This window comes from Carassius gibelio, chromosome A8, assembly GCF_023724105.1.
Source record: "Carassius gibelio isolate Cgi1373 ecotype wild population from Czech Republic chromosome A8, carGib1.2-hapl.c, whole genome shotgun sequence".
NCBI classification, from domain to species: domain Eukaryota; kingdom Metazoa; phylum Chordata; class Actinopteri; order Cypriniformes; family Cyprinidae; genus Carassius; species Carassius gibelio.
The window spans coordinates 22,163,847-22,177,973 of record NC_068378.1 but is presented as its reverse complement, the minus strand read 5'-3'; the positions used below and the strand labels follow the sequence as shown (position 1 = coordinate 22,177,973).

The window sequence follows — 14,127 nt, the reverse complement described above, 5'->3', positions numbered from 1 at the left end:
TGTAAAAAAAAAAAAAAAAAACTGTCAAAGGTTGCATTAGGTTGTTAGTTTTTTGGAATCTCAGTTACTAGACTGTTACAGCACTGAGGAAAAGTGTAAGAAACCCATTTTTTCCACAGAAGAGTTTGAGAGTTTCCCATTTGCTTCTGAGTAGTAAAAGAAACAAAGCTGTCTCTGACCATCATTGCTCCAAATGCATGGGTGAGATAAATATGATCCTCGGATCTATTAATCTACAATGGATGAATGAATAATACACAATGGTTTAATGGATAATGCCACCTAGAAGCACAGCTTCCTAACAACATGACCATTAAGGGCCTTTGTGCTATACTTAATACTTGCAAGTGTTCACAACTGTTGCAATTAAGTTAAGCTTTTTCCTGTGACCCAAGAAGCTATCTTGGAAAAACCAACCACATGAGGCCACAAATGAAGTTGGCAAAAAAAAAAAAAAAAAAAACATTTGAAGGAAGAACCTCTGGGGGTTAATGAGCAGTTCAGATCATTTTAAAGAGCCTTTCAACTGATTGTGATCCATGATCAAAGAATCAAACTGCTTAGAAAAAAGAACAAGAACACATCCACATCCACCATGGGAAGCTGGACAGAAAAAGTCAAGATTTATGGATTTAACTGGCATGTAACCAGTATTTTATGTTTTACAGCATTAAAATTGAGAGGACTGCATTTTACGTTTGTTTACAATGATTATTAAACCAAATTGACTAAAATGCTGAAAGGAAGGCCTGTGTAGAAAGACATTTAAAACAAGTGATTTAATTGATTTAATCAGTTTTCTGTTTTCATATATTTTAAAATAAAATGTATTCCTGTGTTAGCAAAGCTGAATTTCTTGTCATTGCTCTTTAACTCTTCAGTGTCACGTGATCCTTCAGAAATCACTTTTGGTTAATATAAAAATATTTGTCAGTTAGCTTAAAATGTGCTTCATGATTTTCAAAAATTATTTATATCTACAAAAATATATTTATATATATATTTTTAAAAAAACATAATATAACTGTATCAATCTGACTGCATAAAAAAACTGTCATATAAGATACAAATATTTTCAACTGAATGTACAGTATCCACTTTTTGTAGTTAGTTTTTGCAGTAAGGAGTAACTTCAAATACATTTGTTGGTAATCTAATATAGTCAAATCAAGTAAAAAGTGAAATAATATTTTAATTCAAATAAAACCAGTTAATTTATTTACTATCTGACATTTTATACTCATATTATCTAGAAACTGAATTAAAAGTTCTACATCTGTAGTAGCTAAACAGTATTTCGGGGAAGTCATGGCCTAGTGGTTAGAGAGTATGATTCCTAACCCTAGGATTGTGGATTCGAGTCTCAGGCCGGCAATACCATGACTTAGGTGTCCTTGAGCAAGGCACCGAACCCCCAACTGCTCCCCGGGCCCCGCAGCATAAATGGCTGCCCACTTCTCTGGGTGTGTTCACTTTTGATGGGTTAAATGCAGAGCATGAATTCTGAGTATGAGTCACCATACTTTGCTGTATGTCACATCACTTTTTGCCGTTTAAATTAAATTTATGCATTTAGCAGACGCTTTTATCCAAAGCGACTTACGCACTGTAAGTCTGAATGCACTATTCAGGCTATCAATTTTTACATATCATGTGTTCCCAGGTAATCGAACCCCCAACCTTGCGCTTGCTTGCTTGCTTGCTAGCGCAGTGCTCTACCAGTTGAGCTACAGGAACACTAATATTTGAATATATGTTTATATTAATATGTTTAATATTCACATACACTATCATAGTAAACTTCTGTTGTTTAGCACTTTGAATGTACAAAATTAAAAGGGTTGTTTAATTTTCATTGGAATGAAATATATATTTTTTTGCCTTTAAAAAATGTAAATACCCAACACAGAATTAAAATAAATAAATAATTAAATTCAAAATTAAATTTCATAGGTCCTTATTATTTTATACAATGTAATAAATTGAGTTGTTTTTTATGAATTCAATTAATTGGAGTTGTTTTTTATTAAACCATTAAAATGGAGTACAGAAACATTTAAATTGAAAACACCGATTTTGGGCCCTTTTGTTAAACTTTTAATAGGCCTAAATTGCTGTTAAATTAAACAAGTTTCATTATTTTAATTCATTAGACATGATTTTTAAATGTAATATAATCATCCAGGAAATCTAAAACGAAAAAAAAAAAAGATTTTGGGAAAAATAAAATGGATTTGTTAGGGCCCAACAAATATAATGTATCTGAAGATATAATTGAATACTAACAACAGTGCATATTGTATTGGGCCTAAATTAATATTTTTTAAATGGCACTCACTCGTTTTTCTGAAGGACCCAAGAAGGTCCATGTCACTTTCCAGACAGACACACTTCATGTTTGGATGAAATAATCCTTGTAAAAACGTATTAAATGTATAATTTCCTTCAGTTTAAATTAAATGTGTAATTAAAATAAATAAATAAAAAAATGTATATTTTAAAGTTTAGAATTAGACAGCCTTGCCTTGTGTAGAAGTGCATAGTGAAAATTACCCCAAAGCGCCACCTAGTGTCCAACCTACTCTAATAATATTATAACCTGTTTAAATGTGAATAAGGGATTTATATTAATGAAAGAAATTATTTATTCATAACACGGTTGTGCAGCAGTGAACACAACAGTGAAAGGAGCCTCAAGGTTGTAAATGTGTAAAATGTGGGTTGTATAGGGCCCCATTCATTTTGCATGGGGCCACCAAATTCCTAAATCCGCCCTTGGTTCCATTCAAACTGTTTCACTGTTTACTCCAGTCTAAAAAAAAATGCAGTATGGTATTTTATTGTAAAGGGAACATATTGTTTGTTATTTATCACACTTTCACACAAAACTATTATTTTCATTTCGCTTATTAACATTTACTTACAACACATCATGTAATTCCATGATTTTAAACACACAAAAGACCCACCTCTGTGGAAAAAGCCAAACTGGAACACAACCTAGCAATACTGAGTAGTAGTAAAGTCTCTTTAAGAGTATTGGTAGTAGTCCTGCCACAAGTTCGGCTGAAATGACTTACAATTACTTTCACCCTGTTGTTTTCATGGTTGGTTCACATTCCAGGTTGGGGGTTAAATCAATGTTTTAAGTGCAGCAAGGAACTGCATTTGTAGCCCGCTGGCTTCCAAAGCCCTCATATGTAACGTGCCCATACACAACCTAACTCTGAAACTCACTGGAGGGGTTCCTCAGTTCTCTTGAGTAACCCGGTGCTGATGGCGACTGTTCAAATGCAATCTGAATGAGTTCATGAAGCCAGGACGTAGCGTCATATAGTATGAAAGCAGAAAGAGGAACCTTCTCAAAGCTGTCAATGACACATAACATTGTTCTCTTTTGAACAGCAAATTTTTGTTAGAAAAATATGCTTACTGATAAAAAGCAAATGCAATTAATTGGGTAAGAAGGTTGGATAATTATTTAATTGTTTGAACAAAAAAAAAAGAACAAAAAAAAACAGAATCTATTATTACAGTTTTTGCCCATTGCTTGAACACTATAGACCCATGCTTAGACTAAGGTAACACAACTTGAAGCTTTTGTTACCATACCTCAAACACATGTACCCTTACCTTAAACAAAAGCGCTGCTTTGCACTCTAGTTGCAATTCTGCAACACCCTTACTCCTTTATGCAACACATTTGGTCCTGCATACTACACTCTATTTCATACATAAGACACTTCGTTCAAAAATGAAATCTCAGAGTGCCATTTGGAAAACACATGTATCCAAAATACAAAACACATTGGGTAATTGCTACCACTCAAATAAACAACTGAAGGCACTTACTTGCAAAACTGAACACCAATCAGCCAGCTACAAAAAGCCCTCAGTTTAGCCATTTTTAGAACTTTGCAAGCATGGATGGAGGGAGAGCAAGATAAAGAGCAAGAGGAAGAGCAGGAATAGGAAGAGGAGGAGGAGGAAGAGGAGGAAGAGGAGGAGGAAGAGGAAGAGGAAGATGAGGAGGAGGAGGTTGAAGAGGCCATGCACGGACCCCTATTTATGATGATATAAGAGCAACTTTGGTGGACCATGTCATCAACCATGGCCTGACTGTGAGGGAAGCTGGGCAGAGCGTCCACCCACATGCCCGCATTTCTCTTCTGCAGGCAATGGAACTGTTGGAGACATTCAAGTGACAGCAATCCATGGATGGTTTTGACGTGCAAGGGGATATTTTCCCCGGCACCTAGCGGGAGAAGACATTGCTTGCACCCACGAATGCACAATTGCCATGATTTTCTGTGTTTACAGTATAGTGTTATATATATATATATATATATTTATACTTTATTTATACTTTTGCCATCACCCTTTTATACTGCTCTCTGGCTCACAGAATTAAAGTCACACAGAATTAAAAAAAGACATTTAAAGTTACCAATAAAATCCACAACAATGTAGGAAATACCAGCAGTTGAACAAACATCTGTTGTACAAGCAGAATTCAAATTATTTTATAATGGTTTGTAGGTTATTTAACTTTGAACTGATGTTCTAAGTAACTGGTATATTATTGCATAAATGTGATAGTAACTTTCCAAATTAATGAGTTGTTTTTATTAAAGTGTTATGTTTAACACAAAATAATACATGTGTTGTTGTTTGCTTTATGTTAATTAAGTGCTCTTGCTGAGGCATGGGAAAAATAAAGGAGCTGGAAAAAACACCTGCTAGGGACATCAGCATCATCTACTCACTTGGTAGTGACATCATCATCATCTACACACCTGCTAGTGACATCAGCATCATCTACTCACTTGCTAGTGACATCATGCTCCTCACCTGCTAGTGACACCATGCTTCTCTTCAGCTGCTAGTAACTTGTCTGCTTTGTGATAAGCAAATTTTGCTATCTTCCAGTAAGTTTACGCTTTTGTTACCTTCTCAGCCAGGGTTTTAACCAACATTATACATATAATCTTTCACATACTTCTCAGTGTGCTTTTTTTCTGAATTTAATGCTTAGATTTTAGGGGGAAAATTTTTGTCAGGAATTTTTTATAAAAATCTAACTCTTTACTTTTACTTATGATCTGCAATATCGTTTCAGATTCCGAACACATCAGAAATCACCAACCCCTCCTGACATATCTTTCCAGTTTGGGGTAGGTATGTTGCAACAATATAACATAAATAACAATAAAATATAATTCATTGAAGCATGACTTATTGGGGTAACTGTTTTTTCTTGTAATAGAACACTATAGAACTACATTCACTATAGAACAGGAACATCATTTGTTGGTAAATTTTTCATGCCTATTTTCTTCCTAGCAAAAAATTAATGTATATGCCAAAGTAGAATTCAGCAACTTTAGCTGTGATCTCTATGATCAGCTCATCATCTCTCCATACCCTCTCCACATGGAAGTCACCTCTTGTACTTGTCACAAGATCACACCAGGTTAACTAAGCCAGTAACCATCAGCTGACCGTGGAATGCCAATTGTGTGTTTCTTTCTCAGTTTTGCATGGTGCCCAATAAACTCAACGTGGGATGCCTCTCTTTTGATTTAAATAATGCATTAGTAAATGTTGAAATGAACATCAACTAAGATGAATAAATGCTGTAGAATGATTGTTTAGATCATTTTAACTAAAGTGGTCAACTAATATTAACTAATGGACCATTATTCAAAAGTGTTACCAATTAAGTTTATCATCACTTGATTTTAAGGATTTCATTGCTTTTCATAAAACTGTGAACTTATTCTATGTATTATTTTTTATTCCCTTTTAGTCATTTTCAAACAGGACAAGGACGGCCTTAAGGAAAGCTGAGGAAACCTGTTCTCAGAGACAAGACTATACCTCCCTTGACTAGTGTTGTGTTTGTACTAAACCCAGAGCAGCCCTGAATGAATCGACAGAATGACCCAGCTCATATTCTAAAGCGATTAATCGTTTGAAAGCATTAATTTATACCAGAAAACAAGGCAGAAATACTAAGGAAGAAAATCTCTGCATTAATCATTAATCGTTTGATTCTGATTCATTCAGACATTTCTAATAATGTAAATGCTAATACTTCACTCATGTTTATAATAAAAGATGACATAATCATTCATAAAAAAAAAACTTTTAAACCCAGCAAAGAAATAATGGATGTTGCATTAAGTAATTTATTTTCTCATTACATACAGTCAAGTATATTACAGATCTCTCCATACTTGATATAAAATTAGATTCATTGGCGTATATATTCAGATTTGAGAGGTTAAAGGGCAGAGAGCATGATCACTATACAGCGGATTCCTCACTGCTTCCTCACATCAGCAATAATCTGGGGAAGAAAAAAATATTACACTGTATTCCAGTGCTAATATATGAACATCATGAAACCAAGACATTTGCAGGGGATGCATAATTACCTAAGATATGAATTTTTGTTATCTACACAGTATATTTATTTTTAGATTTTTATTGGTTAATTCTTAAAACAGGGGGAAAAAAATCTGCCAAAGGTAGACATTTTTTTTTCTTAGCCGCTGACAGATATTTGTTCTTGTTTTAAACATGAACTCATTTATATTTCAGTAAATGCTTCTCGATTTAAGGATGTTCAGATATTTGAGCTGGAAAACAAGAGGAAGAGCATCATTCTCTGTGGTAAAGAAGAACACCATGACCTTCATCAAATTAAAATCTCTCGTGTTTGTGTCCGAGTCGAACGGTGACAGGTAAAAGAAAAGAGTAAAAAATAAACCCTGGACAATCTTCCTAAAACATACGTCTGCAGGAGCCTCGATGATTATAAATATGGTTTATCACAGTATAATTTCATCAAGCCTCGTGTTTTCAACTCCATATTTATACTGAAAATACAAGTAGCTGTGATCTTATTCTAGTTAGCGGCTCTGAAATCGAGTGACAGCTGATTGGTTGATTCACAAATGTCTTCACACACAAACTGCTTCATATTCAAACACAGTTTAGATTAACACTCATAACTGTATTGTCTGTGTGAGAGGAATCAAACAATCAAATCCTGTGATCGTTTACTTTTCCTCAGCCTGAAAATGTTTTTTTTTTTTTTTCCTGCTGAACACTAAAGAAGATGTTTTTTTGAGAGTGAACAGTTGACGGCACCCATTGACTTCTATGCTACAGGAAGAAATACTATGGAAGTGAATGGGTACCATCAACCATTTGGTGTTTAAAGCATCATCTTTTTAGCATTCAGCAGAAGACAGAAACTCGTACAAAAAAATATGTAATTTTTACATTTTATTAAAAAAAAAAAGTAAAATAAGCACACACAGTTAAGCAACCAACTATGTGTCATTGTTGTTAACTAAGAATGAAACTACTAAAAACTGTTTTCTGTAATTGAAATAAAGCTAAAGTAAAATGATATAGATAAATCGTGTAAGTTACTTCTAAATATTGTAGAAACTTAATTTTCTAAAAAAGTTGTTTTGCAATGATTTGTAAAGTAAAAAGCACTATAAATTAAAGTAGCAACTTTTTCCAAAAAAAGTTGAAATGCTAAAATTATTAAAACTGACATAAACATAAAGGCTAAAAAAAAAAAAAAAAACTTATTTCCTAAACCTCAAACTGCAACGATGAGGCTAAAAGCTATGTGTCACTCTGAGTAAGTGCTGGAACAGTTTATAAAGACCTTGATGTTGTTTGGACGCCAGAACCGTGTGTGTGTGTCCGCCTGGATGTTCCTGTGTTTGGCTCCTGGGATGATCTGAATCCTCTCAAAGTCCCTCCCCCGGATGATGATGTCACAGCCAGAGTAGTACGCCTGTCCCACGAGCCCCGGAAAAAACAACACACACAGTCTGACACTGATAATCACAGAGAGTTCTACATATCATCTGAATGTAATGTTTTGCTACATTTTTATTTATTTTTTTAAATCGAGGAATCAGAGTTTTAAATGATTTCATTTACGGTTAATAATCTCTGCTGCTGCTGCTACACTCACAGTCACGAACAGCTTGAATCATCTGGACTTTTTGAGTCAAATATTTTGGCAAAATTATTTTTCATGCATCTTGTTTATTCTCGCTTATAAACTTTTTGTTGCTCTTTTTGTTGTGTTGTTTTTTATCCTCATTTGTAAGTCGCTTTGGATAAAAGCGTCTGCTAAGTTAATAAATGTAAATGTAAATTATGGCTTCGTTTCCTTACATGATATCGAAATATTCAACTCAAATAAACAATTGTATGATGCAGTATTAGAATTAGAATTTAATTTGTGGTCCTGAAATACCCTGAACACTGCACAGCGGGATGACCATTGCTACAAAAAAAAAAAAATAATAATAATTAAACTCATCCTATTTTGTTTTAATTTTCCTTACTAAATTATACAGTTACTGATGCTATGGACTGTGGGATTACTAACAGGCTATTAACAAAAATCTGTCTCTAAACCTCTTTTCTTTTTATTAGTAAAAGTTGATCTAGACAAGTACATGATAGAATCAAATGTTTTGCAAATCCGCTTTAAAGGCCTGATCTCAAATGATTTACGAAACGCGTTTCGGAGTCCAGATCTGAATCAAATGTTTTGCGAACTCGACGCCCCGATCAAATGATTCGCGAAACACGCTTCGGAGTCACGATCTGAATCAAATGTTTAGCGAACTCGACGCCCCGATCAAATGATTCGCGAAACACGCTTCGGAGTCACGATCTGAATCAAATGTTTAGCGAACTCCGAAGCCCCGATCAAATGATTCGCGAAACGCGATTCGGAGTCCCGATCTGAATCAAATGTTTAACGAACTGGCTCCAAATCCCTGATCAAATGATTCGCGAAACGCGCTTTGGAGTCCCGATCTGAATCAAATGTTTTGCAAACTCCGAAGCCCCGATCAAATGATTCACGAAACGCGATTCGGAGTCCCGATCTGAATCAAATGTTTAGCGAACTCGTATGAAGGTATTTTTGATTCAAATTAACTGAGCACCTGTGGCAGTGCGATTTGTAGTTGGAGAGAAAAGCCACACATGTGTATCAGTAAATTTGAAGTCACAGAGTGAAATGTTTTAAGAGTTGCAAACCTGTAGCCTTTTTTTCTCTCCTACAAACACAACACAACAGTTACACCTTCTCAAATTCTTCATTGCAGGTGCACAAATCCTATTCTACAAATCACACATTTAGAAACTCGTACGCTCACATTTTTGAAACAATTGCTGCAGTGAATGTGGTGCAAAACGCATTTACACACCCGCATCAAGAAATGTGCAGTCGTGGAGAAATGTTGAACATCCGCAAATCAGTACGTGAATTCATCAAATGAGAGTTGCACACTTGTAGAATATTTTCTCAGAATGTCTTGTATATTTTTCTAACACAAACACAAAGTACATAACTACAGCTTCTTGAATCTGCTGCGATGAAGCTCAAACACTGTTTTTTCGCTTTCAAGCGACAAGTTTCGCGCTCTCCCTTTTGCACCGAGATATTTGGTTCAAAAGTGATTTGTGCATCTGTAGAGGTAGTGGGCGGGACTGTTTAGAGATTACAGAATTTCAGCCAATCAGAAGAGCTTACTGAGCCAGTAGATATACGCCCCAAGCAGTTTTACGCCCCTGTTGTTCCTCATGCGTCCAGTAGGGGGAGGCAGTATATTAGTATATGAGCCCAGTCATTTATAAGAACAGCAGACCATATCTATATGTATGATAGCAGCAGACCTTCTTGAAGCGATACGGATGAGGTATGTTAAATAATCTGCTAAAGTACTTGTTGTTGATTGTATTGTGTAATGATGCAACATTTATTATTTATAAAAGATTGATCAATTAAATAAGAAAGAATAGCGATATCAATTCAAAAGATGGATCAGTTTATTTCGAGAGGCAAAAGTCCTTGATTGAGTCAGATGTTCTGTCTGACTCAAACTTAACTAACCACAGTCTATCATCAATGGACAAAAAAAAAAAAAAAAAAAAAAAATCAAAGTGACTTGACACTTTTTCCAAGTGTTCCATCAATATTGTTCATTGAAGATCAGGAGCGAATTGATGTTATCTACACTCAGATGACTTCAATTTTGGATGGCACACCTACACACACCCACAGTGACCAGATCAGATTCATTATGGATGTCCCTTTTCCAGAGGTATGGTCTTGTGTGTTAGTTGTGCTCTGCATGGTGTCATATTCACATTGTTTTTAATGTCAAATAGTTTATCCATAATGTTAGATAATTTCTATAAAATAATAGTTTTGTGCTTAATATAGAAAAGGAACTTTGGATTTTGTTGTAAAAAAAAAAAAAAAAGCAAAATGATGCTTGGCTTATTTGGGCTGTGATAAATCTTTCTCTGGTAGTCCATCATCTGTGCTCTTGCTGTTGTGAAAGATGTGTCCATCTTGGAGGCTGAGGAGAAATTCCTTCGAGGACCTGTCATTGACGCAAGGTACTGTAAGGATCCTATAAAGGAAAAAAAAAATTGAAACATGACATCCTGCAATTATTTATAAATAACCATTGTTTTCTACCACTATGCAACTTTTGCTTTTTTATTTATTTTTATCAGTGAGTGGTATCACTTTGACAGCAGGATAAAGAAACAATTAAAGAAGAGTGGCAAACCATTGGAGAGTCATCTACAGGAGTCATGCTGTTAAGAAATAACCAAGTCATGGTGTTAATAAATTTTTTTTGTGAACAACAATATTGTCTTTCTTTTAAATGACCCTTGGAACTTTAGAAAATTGTTAAATTTTGTTGGTCTTCATAAAATGCTATGTAGAACATGTTCTGTTGCTGTATAACGAGCAATTGTGAATTGTACAGCAAATATTTCATTTAGGATCCATATGATTACACAGTACTGTATGTCTAATGGCCTGAATATGGTTAATATCTAAATATAACTTAATATAAATTCACAACATCATATATCAGTCAATCTCTGTATATAAAAACAGTTTATAAATATATATAAATAATACATTTTACAGTAGGTCATAGGTCTGCAGCCTCCCCCTACTGGACGCATGAGGAACAACAGGGGCGTAAAACTGCTTGGGGCGTATATCTACTGGCTCAGTAAGCTCTTCTGATTGGCTGAAATTCTGTAATCTCTAAACAGTCCCGCCCACTACCTCTACAGATGCACAAATCACTTTTGAACCAAATATCTCGGTGCAAAAGGGAGAGCGCGAAACTTGTCGCTTGAAAGCGAAAAAACAGTGTTTGAGCTTCATCGCAGCAGATTCAAGAAGCTGTAGTTATGTACTTTGTGTTTGTGTTAGAAAAATATACAAGACATTCTGAGAAAATATTCTACAAGTGTGCAACTCTCATTTGATGAATTCACGTACTGATTTGCGGATGTTCAACATTTCTCCACGACTGCACATTTCTTGATGCGGGTGTGTAAATGCGTTTTGCACCACATTCACTGCAGCAATTGTTTCAAAAATGTGAGCGTACGAGTTTCTAAATGTGTGATTTGTAGAATAGGATTTGTGCACCTGCAATGAAGAATTTGAGAAGGTGTAACTGTTGTGTTGTGTTTGTGGGAGAGAAAAAAAGGCTACAGGTTTGCAACTCTTAAAACATTTCACTCTGTGACTTCAAATTTACTGATACACATGTGTGGCTTTTCTCTACAACTACAAATCGCACTGCCACAGGTGTTCAGTTAATTTGAATCAAAAATACCTTCATAAACTCGCTCCTAAGCCCCGATCAAATGATTCGCGGAACGCGTTTTGGAGTCCCGATCTGAATCAAATGTTTTGCAAACTCCGAAGCCCCGATCAAATGATTCGCGATTCGGAGTCTGAATCAAATGTTTTGCAAACTCCGAAAGCCCCGATTCGCGATTCGGAGTCGATTTGCAAACTCGCTCCGAATCCCAGATCTCAAGTTATTTTCCAGTGAAAGCGATAGTGTTCATTCGTTTGCCGAAAAATGGCGGAGACCAAAATAGTATTCAGATGTGTATAGTGTGCCTTTGTGTTCTAATAAAAAAAAAAAAAACGTATTTATCATTTCATATAGGTTTTCCCACCGACGAAAATAAAAAAAACGTTGAAATTTGGCTATACGCGAGAGGAGGAGGCGACAATTACGTGAGGAAAGGTAGCCTACTTCAGTGTGTGCTAAGCACTTCACAGAGGATGAGGTCCGTGTCCAACCGGAGACCTCGATCTCGCACCGTGGGCTGTGCCTTCCAGGTTTGCGTGGAAAAGTTGCGGAGAAGTTAAATCACGCGTCAAAACGGGATGTTTGTGGTGCAGAGCAGTAAATGTCGAGTTGTTGCAGGAGCACGATTACAACAGCCGTCCAGTCCCAGGTGAGTGTAATGTGTTAACTAAAACAATTACATTCCATTAAAAGCTTATCGGCAACTATAGACATTAATCAAATATAGTATAATATATATAGTGACACCATGCTTCTCTTCAGCTGCTAGTAACTTGTCTGCTTTGTGATAAGCAAATTTTGCTATCTTCCAGTAAGTTTAAGCTTTTGTTACCTTCTCAGCCAGGGTTTTAACCAACATTATACATATAATCTTTCACATACTTCTCAGTGTGCTTTTTTTCAGAATTTAATGCTTAGATTTTAGGGGGGAAATTTTAGTCAGGAATTTTTTATAAAAATCTAACTCTTTACTTTTACTTATGATCTGCAATATCGTTTCAGATTCCGAACACATCAGAAATCACCAACCCCTCCTGACATATCTTTCCAGTTTGGGGTAGGTATGTTGCAACAATATAACATAAATAACAATAAAATATAATTCATTGAAGCATGACTTATTGGGGTAACTGTTTTTTCTTGTAATAGAACGCTATAGAACTACATTCACTATAGAACAGGAACATCATTTGTTGGTAAATTTTTCATGCCTATTTTCTTCTTAGCAAAAAATTAATGTATATGGCAAAGTAGAATTCAACAAATTTAGCTGTGATCTCTGTGATCAGCTCATCATCTCTCCATACCCTCTCCACATGGAAGTCACCTCTTGTACTTGTCACAAGATCACACCAGGTTAATTAAGCCAGTAACCATCAGCTGACCGTGGAATGCCAATTGTGCGTTTCTTTCTCAGTTTTGCATGGTCCCCAATAAACTCAACGTGGGATGCCTCTCCAATTTCTTTCACTTCAGGGCACTTAACCTCTACCAGGCCACAGAGAGGTTCTTCATTTGGGTCCACCACTTTGCCATCTGCACCAAGGTGTGGAGCATCAGGGTGGATGATGAGACCAGATGGAAGAACGTTAACGTCAAAGGTCTCCTCATAGCGGTGAAGAACCTCTGGCTCAAGTTTTAATCCTCTACACATCGCTCTCTAGAGACCCCGACAGATGATTACACATACTGTTTAATGCAAGATATAAATGCATTTAATCTGCAATTACAAATGCATAATGTTTTGATGTTTTAATCCCAAAATGTTGAATACTGATATTTGCATTGATAAAAGAAAGTGCTTTAAGAGGTGAAATTAAAAACACTAATATCTAGACAATCATGAATTGTAACATCACTTCCTTTAATGTTTTTACTATACAGTTGATATGGAATTTGTTTAAATGTAAATTTTTTGAAAAAATAAAAATTTTACATGTTTATATGAAATGCTTATACAAAATAAATATGTAGTTAACTTTAAAGTATATCTACATTTCTTGCTTTCATACATGGTCATATAAAAATCTGCCGTACTTAAGTGGTAGATTTCTGCCATTTACTGGAAAACATTTAACATTACAACTTTAAACAAAAGCACTATATGAGCATTCTGATTTTATTACACTAATATACAATAAGACATCTCAATTTCTGTTTTTGTAAAGCCATTAAGTGTCATGTCATTTAGATGAATTAGAATTTAATTTAGGGTCCTGAAATACCTTGAACACTGCACAAAGGTTAAGATGACCATTGCTACAAAAATAAAATAACAAAAGCACTATATGAGCATTCTGATTTTATTACACTAATATACAATAAGACATCTCAATTTCTGTTTTTGGTAAAGCCATTAAGTGTCATGTCATTTAGATGAATTAGAATTTAATTTAGGGTCCTGAAATACTTTGAACACTGCACA

At 35.2% G+C, this 14,127-nt stretch overlaps 1 protein-coding gene across 1 annotated transcript; it reads left to right on the top strand.

Annotated features, from left to right (window-relative positions):
* Positions 1–9,066: 9,066 nt before the first annotated feature.
* On the top strand, positions 9,067–10,845 carry LOC128018895 (PWWP domain-containing DNA repair factor 3A-like). Its single transcript, XM_052604763.1, has 4 exons — positions 9,067–9,755; positions 10,022–10,160; positions 10,373–10,461; positions 10,582–10,845. Exons 1-4 carry the CDS (start codon positions 9,718–9,720, stop codon positions 10,670–10,672), a joined length of 357 nt encoding a protein of 118 aa, XP_052460723.1. The 5' UTR covers positions 9,067–9,717; the 3' UTR covers positions 10,673–10,845.
* The last annotated feature ends 3,282 nt before the right edge of the window (positions 10,846–14,127 follow it).